Genomic DNA, 16,656 nt, shown 5'->3' with positions numbered 1-16,656 from the left:
CCCTGAAGGCAGCATGGCAGAGGGGAGCTTCTGCTGCACAGTCATTCCTGCCACAGAGGCTCTTTAGCAAGCTCAGCCTTACCTCATCCCACTCCGAGGCGAAGGATGGGGACTTCTCCAGCCGCTTCTTCCCGGTGCTGCAGTTGGAGAGCGATTCGCTCCGGCTCCCCATGGCATCGTCCTCCGTCGGGGAGCAGGTCAGCAGGTCAGAGTCCGACTTGGACAAGCTGCGGCTGAGTTTGAGCTCGGCTTTGGGCTTGCTGCCCGGGTGGGCTCTGCCCACAGCTCTGTCCCCCTCTGGCTCAGCACCGCCGGGGTGCTGCGGCACGTGGGGCGTGACTACGGCTGCGGGATCCGCCCGGCTGACGTGCTGCACCGTGGCGTACACTACTGTCTGCGTGGGGTCCGGGGAGCTGCTCCGTGCTGGTCCTGACGAGGGTAACTCAGCATCCTCCAGCTGCATAGCACTGGGGCGGCTCGTGGCTTCTGTGTCCTCCTTCTCCGTGGAGGAAACGAGCCTGAAAGGGTCCTCGCTTATCTCACAGATTGGAGAAGAGCCGTGGAGCAACCCTGAAAACTGCTCTGGCACCTGGATGTCCTGGCTCTCAGCAGAGTCCTGGCTGCGGCCGCCGCTGCTCCGCCTGTGGTCTTCAAGGGGATGAAAATAGAGAGGAGGGGGAAATTAAAAACATGGAAGAAGCAGCAGCAAAATTCCAGCTCTCTCCCTGCCCTCCCTAAGCAAGGGAGGGAGAGATAAAGAGAGAACAGTTCCGTATTGTTCCGCGTGCTCAACTTGTACCCAAAGTCATGGCATTTATGAAATTCCAAACACTGGCCCGATTTACGCAATCTGGCAGCTCTCCGTGTTTTTTATTCCTGTTAACACTAACTATCAGGCCTTGCTATATAAGGCCAAGAGAAGTGCTAACTATATCCTGCAGAGAGAGCAAGTGAGGTGGGAGCAGCAGAGACGGAGGCTCCTGGAACATCTGATCCGTTTCCATAAAGGCCAGAGCGTTATTTAGAGCCGCGCGCCCGGCTCTTGGCACGGGCTGCAGGGTGGGAAAACGCCTGGACTGTAATCGACCTGCGAGTTCCAAAATCCGCTCCCAAAAAAACCCACTGCTTCCCTCCCTAGTGGCTTCCGAGTTTAACCTCTCCTCCCTGCTCAGGGGAGAGAAGTAAACAGTTTATGCAAGAAAAAAAACTTGAGCAAAAAAGTCTCTTTTGCAATGAACTGAGCACAGAGTGGTCAGACCTGGTGAAGCACTGCCTGCCCCAGAAACGTGACACTGGCTCCCAGCTACTCCTGCCCCAGCAACCTTAATATCAGGTACCAGGGTCCTGCATAAACCATGAAGAATTGACTGATCCCAAGTGCTGAGCACACACACGCACACACACTCACACACACACTCACCTTCGTCACAGCTGAATGAGAATTTCAACTGCAAAAGCAAAACTTTGTCAAGCCAACAAGTCTAACTTTGGTTTCCTAGGATTCCTTCATCCTCCCAGCATTGCTTGTGAATTTTAACTGCTTCCATTTAGTGCTGAAGAAACTCTCCAGTCTGAGGACTAAAAATTGATGCTGCAAGGGAACAATACAGTGAAAGGCTCCGATAATGAGGCTCTGAAGTGCAGGGAGGATGTTTGGATGTGAAGAGGAAATCACTTGCTTTGCAGACAGCAGCTCTGGGAAGCCAAGGCAAAGGAACCCTCTTTTCCGTGAGGAAAATAATGAGTTCTACTCTAACTAAAAGCAGCCTATTAGCAGCAGCAGAGAGTTCAACTCAGCTCCCAGCACCTTTCCAGCACCAAGCCTGACCTGTGGATTTTCAAACACCAATACCCATTGGGCTTTGTGGTCTGTCCTCACACCAGAAATGGGCAGGAAAGGGCTGAATTAAGTAATTTGCCTTTGTGTAGGGGTTCCAGGTACCCCGTGCCTGATGAGCATGGTGAGTCCCTCCTGGAGGCACGGAAGGCCAGGAGCAGCCACAGCCCTCACTGGGATCAAGTGATGTGAGGGATTATCTCATCCTGGATCCTATGAGTTAGAGATTCCAGGACAGTGAAGTAGTTGTTGACTCTCTTGCACAGGCACATAAACCACCAGCTCTGTGACTGGAGCTGCCAAGGGGGAGGCAGGTCCCAGTGCTGGCTGAGAGGGACCAGCAGCAGCACCCCAGATTACGAGGCCAGACTAAACCCAGTTACTTTGCATAAAGCTCTGAAGCTCCAATGCTGGAGAGAAACCTCAGAGGACAAACTTCAGAGGAGATCAGATGTGCTGCATTCACAGGACAGACTGGTAGTATTGCAAAGCCACAGAGCAAGACAGCAGTGATGGGACAGTCACATAAACCTGTGGGGAAAGAAAAACTTTGGTAGTTTTTCTTCCCAACCTCTTCCCTTCCTTGGAAACCATTTCTTCCATGCCCCAGCTGAACCTTTACTGACATCTCTGCTGAAGGCAGAGAGGCGGCTGGCCAAAGTTTGTGCCACGTGCTGTAACACTTGAGTCCAGCCAGAACAAAGTGCTCCAAATCCAACTCCAGCACCTCACAAAAGGGCTCCTGTTGGACAGGAATCCCAGCCACCCACTCATCTGCGAGCTGAAGAGGGACTCTGAAACACAGGGCAGCTGCCAGGGAAGGAAGGGATGGAGCGAGGGCAACAGCACTTGCTCAGAAGTTGTGAGAAACATCTTGAAGGAGACATTTCAGAGCCTGCCCTGAAAGCGGCAGACAGAAAAACTAATGTAGAAAGTCACCTCAGTCTTTTTGTCACTGAGGTGCACACAGCAGAACATGCAGGGCTCTCCAGGCCTCTCTTTTTAGGGAACCTGAAGGAATCATCCTCCTCCAGTTACACCTGAGTTACACTCAGAAAGGGTCATTAGCACAGGGATCTCTGCCCAGCACCCTTCACTGATTTTACACCCCAGCACAGGTCATTTGACAGAGTCTGCCTTTTTCAGCCACAGCCTGAAGGTCTCACCCACAGGAGAGGCTGCTACCAACCCTTCCTGGGATCAGGAGCCCTTCCTGGGTACAGACTGTCTGCATCCCAGGCAGGATTCCAATAAGAGCCTCCCTGCCAGCAGCCTGAGGACTCCAGATACGAAGCACTTCCCTAAACACTCCAGGCTAAGCTGTAACCACCCTGCCTCCACTGGATTTTTTCTCCTATATATCAGCAGCAGGATTTGTCTCATGACCCTGGATTAGGAGAATGAAGCCGTCCCTGCAGCTGCTGCCTGCTCAAGCTCCCCAGCCTTAAAATCATTGAGGGAATACAGCAGCCTCTGATGTGCACGTGGAAAAGGCTGCCCATGTTACATCATGCCAGAATTTGTCAAGTGAAGATCAGGCAAATCTCCCTCCTGTGAAACACAAGGCCAGAGGAAGAAGCTGACCTTGAGGGGTGCAAAAATATCCTTCACCTACAACAGAACTGAAATACAGGCCCATTCCACAGCCAGCTACCTCGTGTGGAACCCAGCTGAGGGTGGCACACTCCTGTGTTAACCTCACCAAGCTCAGTCATTCCAGGCAGAGTTTATCCACTTGAATTTGTGCTCTTTTGTACTCCCCTCTTCAGAAAGGGCAATGAGATGCTGCTCTGCTTAGAGAGATCATTAATGTGACTCTGCACAACACCATGACAGCAGAAACACAGGCCTGGGCCTGGGATATGGGACAGAGGTCTGTCCTCTGTCCATGATAACACCACATGAGGACATGCAGGCTGTGAGTTTGTACTGTCCTTGATCCCACAGCAAACCAAGAGCTGTCCCCAGACCTTTGCCTGCAATAACGAAGTGTCCCCACAGAACCCCCACAGCGATGTCCACCCGGCTGTTTTAGCAGCCATATTCTGGCTCTCAGAAAAGTTTCTTTCATTCTCTCTGCAGCATGTTCTGACTTCATTGCTGGCTCGTTCCAGCTCTCTGGTTTGCAGCACAGTCACATTGTGCTGGTTGAACCAGTATAACCACAAAGAAAATCTCTAACAGGAGAAAGGGCAAAGTGGGGACTTCAAGCTGGGCCTCCTATGGAAGCAGCACGGAACAACCTCAAGTATCAGTTTATAATAATTACCAGAAGGCACCAAGTCAGTCCTACCTGCAGCTGGTCACTGCTGACAACACCTGGGTGCGACTTCTGAGAAGCCAAACAGAGCAGAACTCATGTCTTTCCACCCTCCATTAGGTCTCCCTGGAGGCAGCAGGAACTGAGAAGCCTCCTCCTGGTCACTCCACACACATTCCTCCTCTTCTGCCTTGTTTTCACACCCTGTTACAGGGCCTGAGTGCCCTGACTTCACGCATGTGACTGCACACCAAAGTGGATGGGAGAGCATTTGGCTTAAACCACTTCTGATACTCTGCCCAAAACATGAGGCCAACTTCTCCCAGTGCTCCAGCATGTGACAGCGAGCTGCTCTAACACACACAAAGGCCACCAAAGCCAGTGGATAATGCCACATTCATCTGCTGGCTGGACACAGGACAACTGGCAGCCAGAGGAACAAAGGCAGCTATCACAGATGAAAGGCACCATTAAACCCGCGTGCCTGAAATTCAGCCTTTCCGCTGCCCTGAAACGCCCTTTCAACAGCCACAAGAACCCAAGCCCTCCTCTCCTGACCAAAGGCTGCTCCAGAACTCATCCAGAAGGCCAGACCCTCAGACTGAGAGCCAAGAAGTAGTTCAAAGCCAGGCATCAGCCTATTCTGTGTCTTGGGATTAAGCTGCTGCCTTTGATGCTCCAGGATCCTTCTGACCCAGAGGTGGGAAAATTCTCCAACACCCCAAAGTAAGGCTTCAGTCTCTCCCTCAACTCTTGTTTAATTCTGCCACTCCTTAAATTTAATCTTCTACCCCCACATCAGCCACAGTGCTGACTCCATTTAAAGAATGGGAAAGTCAGGGAAGATGAGGAAAAACTCAACTGCATCCTTGGACTTCTTCCACTGTAACAGTGGGAAAGGCTCCAAGCTTGTTACCAACACTTTCCATAGAGCGCAAACCGTGAAGTCACAGCTTTGATCTTTCCAACTGTACATTAAAAGATGGGACTCTGCTCTGGATCCATAAAAGGATCAATAAAGATCTTCCTGCAACTTCTCATGTCTTCAGGTGTTCAGAGGAAGAGATCTACATCAAGAACAGGCAGCTGTGTTACTCTGAGATTTTATTTTAGGCTGACACATAGATAAAACACCTCTTCACTCTTACCAATCAAGCCTGAACACAGCAGCCAGGGGAAGGAGTGGAGCAGTTGGAATAGCTCGTGCCAGAATAACCAGCAATAAACCAACCAACTGATGAAAGCCTGAAAGCCCTGGCTCAGTGGCTGCTGCCCAAGGACTGTTCCTGGCCCAGGCTGCAAAGCACCAACTTGAAAAGCTCCCAAAATTTGCCTCTGGCAGTGAGGGGCTTTGGCAAGTGCTGGTGGGAACACAATGACCTTTTGTGTCACCCTGGAGCATCCAGGAGAGCAGCAGGACCTGAGCAATGACAGCTATCATGCTGCAAGGAGGGGGAAAAAGCTGCAGATCTCACAAAATAGTCAACGAGGCATCACCTCAAGTCCTCGGTAGCCCTGTCCATCCTCAGAGGGAGAGGGGCTCCAGTGTGAGAATCCAAATTAAATCCACCCAAATTCCTGCTCAGAACTCCTGAATAAAGCAGAAATCTCTCTCTAAACAAATCTTTTGTTGTTATTGTTGAAGGAAAGCCAAAAAGCCAACAACAGCCAAACACAAGAGAGAGACAAGGTGTTCCCAGATGCTTTGTAAAGCTCGAAGGTCCTTCTGGCGGGGGGAGAAACGGCCTCAGTATCAACCTGTTTACCCCTGTGGTCTCAGACAGTTTTAGTTCTTGCTCTACACATTTTTGTTTTCCTCCTCTGTTAGTTTCCATCCCAAATTAGCTCTAACACAGAGCAGGATGTTGATTTTACAGCAGGATAGCAGAAACCTGCAGCGCCAGCTGGATGGAGCACACGGCTCACTGGAACACTCGTGTTGCTCATCCTCCCTGGCAGAGGCACAGCCTCCAGCCTCTCACCCTCTGCCTTTGCTTGGCCAGGCATGAGATTTGGGCATTTCTGAGGTCACAGAGCAGATCCTTGCAATCTCTGAACTGTCCCACAGTGGAGCTGCCCTTCCTCCGCGTACACTCTGTACAGGAACGCTCAGAGCTCTCCTTTACAGAGAGATTACCAGGAAACACAACAATCACCCTCCAGCCCCCACCCAGCAGAACTTTCATTGTTCCACTTGCCCTCTGCCCCCCACGTTTTCCTGAAGCATATGTAAGCAAACAGCTCTGCTTTTTGGATGGTCACTCACCTTTTGTTTTCCTGTCCACTGCAACTGGCTTTTTAGTTTCTGCTGTAAGCAACAGCTCGTAGGGGTGTTCCTCTTCCTCAGCTCCACTTCCCCTGCTCTTCCCCCGGGCAGCAGAGGCCTAATGAAGAACAGCACAATGCGGTGCTCTGCAAAGCAATGCTTTGGTCCCAGCATAAACCCCACAGCCTCTATGCCACGGGTTGAGCAAAGAATTGACAGAGGCAACACCTTCACTGTGCAGCGTGAGTCAAAATGTAATAATCCCCTTTGGGTTTTTTAACTCCCTCAAAAAAACCCCACCCAAACCCCTTTAATTTTTAGTATTTCAGGCTGCTGACAGCTTTCCAGCACTGACCAACAGTGCAAGGGCTGCAGACAGCCTGGAGGGGGAAAAGAGCTGAGACCGTTATTCCTGTTCATCCCATCTCAGACTTGCTATTGCTAGTGGAATTTGCACCGTCATTCACTTTTTAGCTGCCGGCCCTATTAGGACAGAGCTGAAAAGAACAAACGCCCAAATCTCTGCCACCCTCTCAGGCACCTCAGATCTGCATTTCTGACCTCAGGGTCTACGGCATATTCGGAACTAAAGAGTCCTCAGGCAGCACTGTATGAACTCAGTTTAACTTCAGGAAGTGCAGCAGCGATTGTGCTCATTTAAATCCCCCAAAGCCTCCACTTAGAGCTGGTTTGTAACCCCGGCAGACTCTCCCCGAGCTGTTCTGGAAAGCCACCAGCCATGTGCAGGGATGAGGTTTTGGTGCAGGATCCAGAGCCTTGCTGCAGACTCGCACATGTTGGTCTGCACCAATGCCAAGGATGACAGACACTGGATGCCCTCATGTGCCATCCCAGTGCTGAAGGGGCTGAACTGGCCACCAGGGCACCCTGCTGGCACAGCAGGCTGCCTTTCAGCACCATCTCCTGGCCAGATCCTGGCAGGCTGATGCAACCCTGTCCCAGGAGCTCAACATGACCCAGGGATGCACCCTAACAGGCTCCAAGAGAGCTGGGGAAGAGCATGGAGTGAGAGAAAATTGTGAATGCCCTGGAAGTGTTCAAGGCCAGGTTGGATGGGTCTTGCAGCGACCTGGTTGAGTGGAAGGTGTCCCAGCCCATGACAAGGGCTTGGGACTGGATGATCCTTAAGGTCCCTTCCAGCCCAAACCACTCTGTGACCTCATGTGTGACTACACCCAACCACAGTGGGACAAACCCAAGCCAGAAAGCAAACAACCCCTACCTGCTGCCAGGACAGGGAAGAACAGGTCTGAACTAAACATGCCCCCAGGGAGAGCTCCTACTGCTCAGACCCTGGACCTGCCACTGCCTCGCCAGCAGAGCACAGGCCACCTCCTGTTTCACCCCAAAGTAAAAGCAACAGAGCTGCTCCACGAGCAAACTGGTGCCTACCTGACTGCAACCCAGCCAGGAGCTCTGGAAGCTTAAAGGAATCTTGGAAAGGGCCCCAAGAGTCAGCAGCACAGACAGGATTCTGACATCCATGTGCTGCTCTGCACGAACCCAGCTGGCTTTTAAAGTGACTTTCCCAATGGGAGGAAACAGGCCATGTCCAGCATGGGAAATATTTATTTATTCTAGCTGCTTTGAGCAGGAGCTGCCAGGCAAACCTGCTCCTTTCCAGGTGAAGAGCTCATAATGAGCAAATTAGGAAAAAAATTCTGACCAGATGGTGGCACAAAACCATCAGACCAGAACAGCAGGTGAGAGGTTCTTGCCAGTGGTCTTGGAAAAATCCTGCCCAGCAGCAGCCTGTTAGCACAGCAGCAGCCTGGACCTTCAGCCAGGCTCTGGTGCTCTCCTGACACTCCTGTGGATGATGATTCCTGCATGGTCCTCTTTAAATGCACCAAAGGCAGAAGCTTTCCAGCAGCACACAGTTCCCAGCTTCTACTCTGTGAATTTTCATAGGCCTGGCGACATTTGATTTTCTCCATCTCTCATCCTTCCAAGCTCCAAATAGTGTTCCAGGTTCAAATTCACCCAAAACGAAGACCACTGCTGGAGAATCCTGCTTGCTCTGTGGGCTTTGTGACCAGGAGCAACACCACTAAGTAAAGCATTCTTCCAATTCAGCTTTTAGGTCCTCAGCCATATTGTTTGCATGTATAAATGTTCATTGCTAGCAAAGCCCAGAAATAAGATGTTGTGAATAATGAGGATGCTCTTTAAGGTGCACTTAATCCACAGCAGAGGACTTTGAAAGACTTTTTAAAGGGTAACTCATCTCTTCCTCTCTTCTCCCTCCCCAGAGCTGCAGACCAAACTCCTGGAGCCAACGTGGCGCCTTGTCCTTGATCTGCACTTCCCTTCCGGAGACAAGCAGTAAACAACTGCAACTGAAGTTTAATTTGACAGTGCAGACTCTTACTTAGCTCCAAACCCAGAAGGTTTCTGCAGATAGTGAAAGGCACCACTCAAGCACCTCCAAACAATCAGCTCCTTTGCCTGTTTGTACCAACGCCTTTCCGTGATGAAAGTGAAGTTTCTTGTTTACGCTCATCTGTTTTGAGTGATAGCCCCAGCTTGGCAAGGAATAAAAAGACTACTTTGGAAAACTAGAGTCTGGCCCAACCCCAGAATACTCAATGACTAAGTGTCCTGGCTCCAATGGGAGAGTAGGGCTGGAGGGTGGCAGATTGGGATGCTGCAGCAGAATGTTTACAGCATTCCTGGAGCATGTGCACACCTGCCCGGCACAGGGAGAGCACGCTCTGAGGTGATGAAAGATGGGCAAGAGTCAAAAAAGCAGAGCAGGCCAGGAGGAACAAGCAAAGTAAAAGCATCAGCCCCAAACTCCTCATCAGGATGTCCAAAAGGTCATTTTTCCAGGCAGCCACACGCTGCCTGTAAGTTTTGTCACTGAAGTTGGTCACAAATTAAGGTCTTCCCAGTGAGTCACTCTGCCATTTGCCAGCAAGATTCCCTTTAATGGATTGTGCTTCCAAAGCCATTAAAGGCAGGACAACACAGCAGGTGTTTGGTAATTAAACATGGCAAGAAAGCTCAGCAGGAACGGTCAGAGCACGTTTCCCTCCCTCGTGTTTATTGTCATAAACAAGTTCTGCTTCCCAATTACTCCATGACCTGCTGCCCAGCTCTCCTCTGCCAGAGCCAGGCACAGGACTGGTTACCATCCCTGCATTTGAACAGCAGTGCAGGGATCAGTCCACAATGTCACATCCCAGTTTCCCTGTTCACACACAGCTCAGAGTTTTCTCCCTCTCTGCAGTCAGCTCTACTACAGCAGGCCAACGTTCAACCGTGTCTCGTGTGGATTTGACACCCTTCAGAACACCGATTTCATTTATGCCTTGCAGAACTCCAGCAGATCAGCACATTCAGAGAAAGCACCTGTGGAACCAGAGCCTGCTCTGACAGCAGAGGTGGTACATGCTCCATGAGCTCCACACACAACCCACTGCCTTTGGGAGAGCACAAAAGTCCACAGGATTTGGATTTGCTTTGAAGGTTTTCCTGGGCGTCAGCAGAAGTTGCCAAGGCACATTTGTGGTTTCCCACAGTCGTGTCTCCCAGAGTCCTTACATCTGAGGTTCACAGGCAGGTGAATAAGATGAGCAACAGGAAACCCCAGCAGTGACAATATGAAATGGGAGAGCTTGAGCTCCACCAGAACGCAGCTCACAAGCACTGACCCCTGCAGAAGGCAGCTTTAACACGCGCTGAGCCAGATCCTCAGCTGAAATCAAGCCCCTGATCCCTGCTCATGTCAGTGGATCAAGCCCATGCAGCTCCTCCACAGCTGGGAGCTCAGAGGAAGCAGGAACTCACAGCCCCTCTGTGTTTCAGTCCAACTGAAGATGCCTGTGGTGGGATCATTACTAGTGGGCAATGGTCCACATCGCAGTGTGGGTCAGAAAAATCTCCTCCTAAGGGAATTCTCAGCCAAGAATAGGAAAGTAAGGCTGAAGGTCAACTCTGAGGTGCCCTGGAAGAACCGGACAAAGGAAGTTCCCATGGTAAGGGACAGCAGCAATGCTGAATGAGGGAATACTTCACATTCACAGCCCAGCAAGCACAGGAGGTAACAGCATCCTTGGCTCCTCCCAAACTACTAAAACTTATGTTTAAACCACTCTCCCAAAAAACACCCCAGAACCAGCCCCATGTACCTCACAGGGAGCACTGTGGCCTGTCTTCTTCTCCACATTCTGTTCCTCATCTTCATCAGGCGGGGGCTTGGCCGGTGGGGGAGGACGTTCTCTCTGCAGGTGAGACAGACACTGTCAGCTCATCCCTTCTGCCCTCACCAGCTCTATGTCCCCACTGCTGTGGATGCAGCAAGGACCTCTTCAAATTAATCTGCGTGGAGGAGAAGTTCAGCCCTAAAGGCACAGAGCTGGGCAATGACTGCTGTCTTTCCTCCTCCTCTTCCCTCAGGACACTGATCTGTTCACATTGGTCTCAGACCCAAACCAGCATCTCCACAGCATTACACAGGGGAGTGAGCAATGAGCTGAGCAGAAGAAAGGGCTTGTGGCTTAGTGAAACTGATGCCAGAGGCACCTTTTATAGTGGAAAACTCTAGGGATCAAGAAACTCTCCTCCAATATCCCAGGATTGCAACGGGGCAGCTAGAGCTGCTGCTGCCTGGTCCTGAGGCCGAGCACATCCCGGGGCCACCTCCTGCCTGGCCACAGCTCCATCTAATGGCAAAGGGAGCAGCAGAGCTGCTCTGCTCAAACTCCAGCGAACTACTGGAGCACGTCCCTCTTCCTGCTCTCTTTTCACTGCAGTTCAGCTTTTATCCTTCCTTACTTGTGACAAAACCGAGCTAATTTCACACAAGATGCCATCAGCACAGGACAATGACAAGATTTGATTTTCAGTAACACAACTGCTTGGTACTGCACACCTGAGAGATCTGGCCAAAAATGTCCATCATCCAAAGCTTTTGTCTCATTTCTATTCTGCTTGCTCTCAGCACAAGCCAAAGGCTGCACCTCTTCGCACAGAGGGGAACCATGGTTACTGTGCCCCCAGCAGTTTAATTGTTCACTGCTGCTCTGCCTTTTGTCCAGAAACGCCTCCACAGAGCAGGCTTTGGAAAACCAACCTGAACACAGAGCTTGAAGCTGACCCAGCACTGCAGGGCCCATGTCCCATCTGCCCCACAGCAGCTTTCCTGCCGATTGCTACCAGGGCAGCAGATGCAGCTGACAGAAGGTGAGGAAGACTTCTATGGGGACAGTTCCAGGAGCTCTGTGCTGCCTTGTAAAGCCTGGAGTACCCTCTACAGAGCTCTTCAAGTAATACACAAAAAAACCCCCTTTCACTACCAACTAGTCTCCAACAGGTTAGTACAGATAATTTCCTGAGAGCCTTAGCTTTGGTAAAGCAGTGAGACATGAGAAGATGCTCCACACAAGTTTCCAGAACTTTTTTCAGGACAAGAAGTCAGCCCTTCTGCGAAATGTAATCTCCTGACAGACCAAGATTCACTGGCACTGGTGTGCTGCCAGAAAACAGAAGGATACAACACAAGGTGAAATGAAGAAGCGTCTGCTTTTAGGCAATCCCTGTGAACAGGGCGGGGAAGGAGAGGCACCTGCCTGCTCTCATCAATGTCAGGGAAGGATTTAAAGATTTCCTCAAGCTTGGGCAGCCTGCAGGTCAGCCCCCCGTGTCTCTAGGGCAAGCAGGGGTGAGTTACATACAGGCCTGACTCCGGCTGCCTTGAGGCCACTGGGTTCAGTTTCCTTATTCACAGATTCCCGGTCGGACGATCTCCCGCTGGCCAGGCTGTCCAGGGAGTGGCAGGACGTGGCGTTGTACAAAGCCTCATACGGGCTCTCCTCTTCGGGGTTCACATCGAAATCAATGATCAGCTCTGTGACAGCTTTGTCCACGTCACCTGTGGGGGAAGAGAGACGGGATGGTCACTGGATCTCCTGGCCTCGGCGCTGGCAGGGAGAGGAATGCTGGTGATGCCCACCCTGAGATGTCCGGCCCGAGGGATCGGTGGCAGGAGCGAGCGGGGCTGGAGCAGATTTCTCCAGAGCTTTGGCACTTTTCTTCCCAACGGTGTAATCTGCAAGGGAGTTGGGGGAAAGGGTCAGCTCACGTCAATCTGGCTTTCTGTCCCCATCAGCACATGGCGCTTCCTCCCTCGTGGGTGGAAGGCCAACTGTCAGCTTATTAAGTGTCCAAAAAAAAAAAAAAACATTATTAAAACTTGCATCTCAGATCCCAAAATAGAAGCAGGCGGCCTCTTTAATCACAGGCACAAGGGTAGGGATGGTCCTTTGAACTTTCAGAGTCTTTAATCAGAAAGCTGCAAAGCTGCTGCACGGACACAGTGTCATGGAGCAAATTCATGTTGCACACACAAACTCCATCACTGAGCAGAGTCATAACAAGAGAAACCAATCCCAGCTGCAGCCCCCAACCACAGGGAAAGCCAGAAACATTCAGCTGATGTAACATCCAACAACAGCTCCCTCCCGGGGAAAACTAACAGCCTTTATCTGCAACACCTTCAGTTTTAAAGCCCATCTTTGACTTCAGTTACAGAATAAAGCTCAAACATTCCAGTCTCACAGGCACAGCTTAGTTAAAAGTCTGAGAAGTGCTTTGAACCTGCAAAGCTCCCAAATGCTCAGCATGAATAACACACCCCAGCTCCAAATGCTTCTGATCCTCCCCACAGCTGAGAGGAAATGCAGACAGCGTAATTACAAGGTATGAATTTAGCCAAGATGTCACATTTCTTTCCCGAATTTGGACAGACACAATGGACCAAGCTCCTTTATAAAACACAAGTAATCAAGGCCTTTTCTGTAAATCTCATCTGCAAATTCCATGCCCAAGCCTCACAGCGAGGGGAGGAGCAGGATGTGAGATCTGTGGACAACGATTTGCCTACACAGACACGTAAAGGGGAGTTACACCAGAACCATTTCTAAAGCTGTGACTTTGCATTCTGCAAGCAGATTTAGGCTATCCTTAATTTTAATTAACTTCTAAAGTGAGCTAAACAAAGCTCAATTAAGCCCATTTAAACTGTAAAAGTCACGCCACACTCCCTCAGCAAAGGGCTAATCCTCCTAAATCCCCCCCAAGTCCTCCTCCAAACATTTGGTCTGGAGAAGCTCACCCCAGCGTTTCAGCACTGGTTCTTCCGACACAGTGTGAAGCTGTTTTGCTTTCAGCACTTTCCAGGTCTACAAAAGCACATCCTGTACCTGTCCCCGCACAATGAGCACCCCAAGCTTTCCCCTCCTCCCCAGAGGCAGAGCTGCATTACCCACCTTCAATGAGAGCTGCTATGTGCTGGCTTTTCTGGGAAGGAAGCTCCCTCACAATGTCCAGAGCAGTCAGACCTCTGTTATCCTTTATGTTCACATCAATACCTGTGGCCACAGGGGTACAGAGGGCAAAAGCAAGAATATTGTCTAACTATGTGCAGGTTCATGTATTTCATCAAGTCACGTTTGTGATCATCACTGGGGGGAGCTAAAAGGCACTCTAGAGACAAATCTAAAGCCAAACTCCAAGAGCCAACCTCTCCTATATCCTGCTCTGAGGAGCTCCGACAGCTGGATGGAGAAACCTGCTGCACTAGAAAGGGATTTCCTCAAGCTCTGGGTGAAGGGATCACCACATTAGTGCTTCAAAAGGAGAACATTCTCTCACCTGCAGCCAGCAATATTTGTACCACATCTGTCTTGCCAAACAAAGCAGCTTCGTGCAAAGCACTGCCTTTCTCAGTCTGCAAATTAAATGGAAACATAGCATGAAGCCAGACAGCAGGGGATGGTGAGGGAGGCATGGCTTAGAGGGTTACGGAAGCAATAAACACACGGTGTTGTACACGAGGTGTGGGCAGCACTACCTATGGCTGAGGACCGACTATCAATGTTATTACAGTGCTGAGGATGTGGGATGGAAAACGGGGATGGTTCCATCAGAGAGACCAACAAAGGGCCTTCTACAGCTTGGCAAGAGGTCATGTCCTGACAAGGAAAAACAGGACCCACATATAAGCCATTGCTGTGAAAACAGCACATTCACGAGTGGCTTGATAGGAAGAGACATGTTTGCCTATCAAGAGCTCACAGCACTGCAGGGGAGAGCAGCTTCGGCCACGGGGTGTTTCTCTCCCTTGCTCCGTGTCTGGGGCTTTGCCCGGCCCCTGCGCAGGCGTGAGGCATGCACAGCACCCGAGCCCCTCCGGGCAGCCTCCCCCAGCAACCCAGAGCTGCACAGACAGCCCAGCCGAACACAAAGCTCTCCTCAGCTTCTGCGAGCGCTCCCTCTGCGAGGAGGGTCGGTGGAGCTCTCCAATCCCCAGCCACCAGCCCAGCCCCACTCAGACACACCAGATACCTGGTAGTTGCTGTCCATGCCAGCATCTAGGAGGACGTGGACCACTGCTTTGTGACCGTTCCTGGCCGCCAGGTGCAGCGGAGTGTGTTTCTTAGTGTTGCAGCTTAGCAGGTTGGGGTGGGCGTTCAAGAGCATCTTGACCACTTCCAGCCTCCCGTAGAGAGCTGCCAGGTCCAGGGGGGTCTCGAACTTGTTGTTGCGCATGGTGGGGTCGGTGAGCTCCTCCAGCAGCACCTTCACCACCTCGGTGTGGCCGTGCTGGGCCGCGCAGTGCAGCGCCGTCTCGTTGTCGTTGTTCTGCGGGCCACAAGCGGCAGCGCGTCAGGGCCGGGCCGGCGGCCGCCTCGCGCCTCGCTCCAATGTTCAAGTTTAAATGCAAAATAAAATGCAGTGGGGAAGCAGAGAGCCCAGTCTGAACCAGCCTGAGCAATGTTTTACCATCTCCCTGGGTGATTAGCATCCCCTCACAAGCTCATTGATCAGCCAGCCCAGCCACAGCTTCAGGGATGTCCAGAACAACGCACTTCAGCTGTGGGAAAGAGGGACTACAGATGGACCAGCCTGCTACCCCAGCACTAGGGTCAGAATCCAGGGGCCATTTTAAAGTTTAAGGGATGTTGAGCTGTATCCAGATGCCCATTGATGCTGCTGGCACCTGGGGAAGGCAGTCTGGTATCTTGGCAGCATCCCACACTTCAGGGTGCCACAAAAATAAAAGGCTGAATATAAGGCAGGCAACCTGTTGTGTGAATTCTATTTGCTGGAGCTTCATCATCATCATCATCATTTTAGATTTAAACTTCAATTGTTTCAAATCCTACTTATCCTGGTTATAACAATCATTCCACCTCTGCAATTCCAGCTGTTTAGAGAAAGGGTGCACCCAGTCCCATGCAGTTTGTGAAACAGAGAGCCGTGCAATTCCACCACCGCAGGAACAAGCCAGGGCTCAGGTCAGCTGAGGGAAGCAATGTCTCAGCGACAAGGGAGCACCCCCAGCTGGAAGCCAGATCCCAACCAGAGCGTGCAGAGCAGCCAGGCTAAGAATCAGCAATGCAAAGCCCAAAGATGAGCAGCCCCGCATGTGAAGGTGCAAAATAGGAACGCGGCCAGATCTAACAGAGCCTTTTTTTCAAATTAATTTCCTCTCAAGTTTCTAGTTTTACTACTATTGTCATCCACAGAGGGATTCTGGTTTAAGCACTTTAGAAACAACCATCTGACAATATAACCCCCAAAAAAGTTTAATACAGTTACACACCTCAACTGAAAGAATCGCGGTTGAATTCGTCATTTTAACAACATTTCTAATAAAATAAACAGAATGTTCTTGTCTTGCTGGAGGCAGCAGCACCACTGCAGAAGGGAATTTGATCCCTGCCTGCCTGCTGTGAGAACACACGCACACCTTGGGACACTGCTCAGTATTTTGCACCACGTCACAAACTTGCGAGGCTGCACGAGCACTCGGATCCTGCTGAGGTGTTCAGCCACTCTCAGGCTCACAGGAGTCCCGTCAATCCCCCAGTCGTTTGAATCTGGCTTTTGCATCACTTCTCAGCCACAGGCAAAGCAGGAGGGGAGCTGGAAGAGGCTCTGGCAGCTGCACTTTGTACGGCAGTGAAGGGAAGGAGGCAGAACCAGGCACATGCAGGGGCAGGGGGCAAACAGGGGCAAAGCATCACTGCCAGCACAGAAGGTCCAAGTCAAACAGGCTCTATCCTGGGGGGAGGCACATACACGTGGACAGAGGGTACTGCAGGATACAGAATCTGCACAGAAAATATACAAACGGAGTGAGAGGGGACAGAGTAGAGAACATCAGACCTCGCACCTGCCCGTCAGCTCACACTGCTGCTCTCAGCCATTTACAGGGCTGGCAAATCCCATTATTCCCGTTTGACAGGGCTGGGAGTGCAGGGA

The 16,656-nt window shown here is 51.1% G+C and overlaps 1 protein-coding gene across 6 annotated transcripts in view; it reads right to left on the bottom strand.

Moving 5' to 3' along the window:
• Nucleotides 1-16,656, bottom strand: part of ANKS1A (ankyrin repeat and sterile alpha motif domain containing 1A) — a 77,365-nt gene that overhangs the window by 37,713 nt on the left and 22,996 nt on the right. For all 6 annotated transcript variants that reach the window (XR_010723823.1, XM_066204163.1, XM_066204159.1 and 3 more), the window contains 8 exons: nucleotides 14,734-15,030; nucleotides 14,041-14,116; nucleotides 13,656-13,757; nucleotides 12,341-12,436; nucleotides 12,063-12,259; nucleotides 10,518-10,610; nucleotides 6,364-6,481; nucleotides 83-648 (listed from right to left, as the gene is read on the bottom strand). Coding sequence is in view for 5 of the 6 variants with exons in the window: in XM_066204163.1 (XP_066060260.1) it covers nucleotides 83-648; nucleotides 6,364-6,481; nucleotides 10,518-10,610; nucleotides 12,063-12,259; nucleotides 12,341-12,436; nucleotides 13,656-13,757; nucleotides 14,041-14,116; nucleotides 14,734-15,030 (1,545 nt within the window). In the remaining variant the exon portion in view is untranslated. The remainder of the gene's footprint in view (nucleotides 1-82; nucleotides 649-6,363; nucleotides 6,482-10,517; nucleotides 10,611-12,062; nucleotides 12,260-12,340; nucleotides 12,437-13,655; nucleotides 13,758-14,040; nucleotides 14,117-14,733; nucleotides 15,031-16,656) is intronic.

The sequence above is a fragment of the Chamaea fasciata genome, unplaced genomic scaffold, assembly GCF_029207755.1.
Source record: "Chamaea fasciata isolate MVZ Bird 193981 ecotype frontalis unplaced genomic scaffold, bChaFas1.0.hap1 SCAF_25, whole genome shotgun sequence".
Classification (NCBI taxonomy): domain Eukaryota; kingdom Metazoa; phylum Chordata; class Aves; order Passeriformes; family Sylviidae; genus Chamaea; species Chamaea fasciata.
Note: the sequence above shows the minus strand (reverse complement) of the source record. Positions and strands in the feature narration are given on the sequence as shown.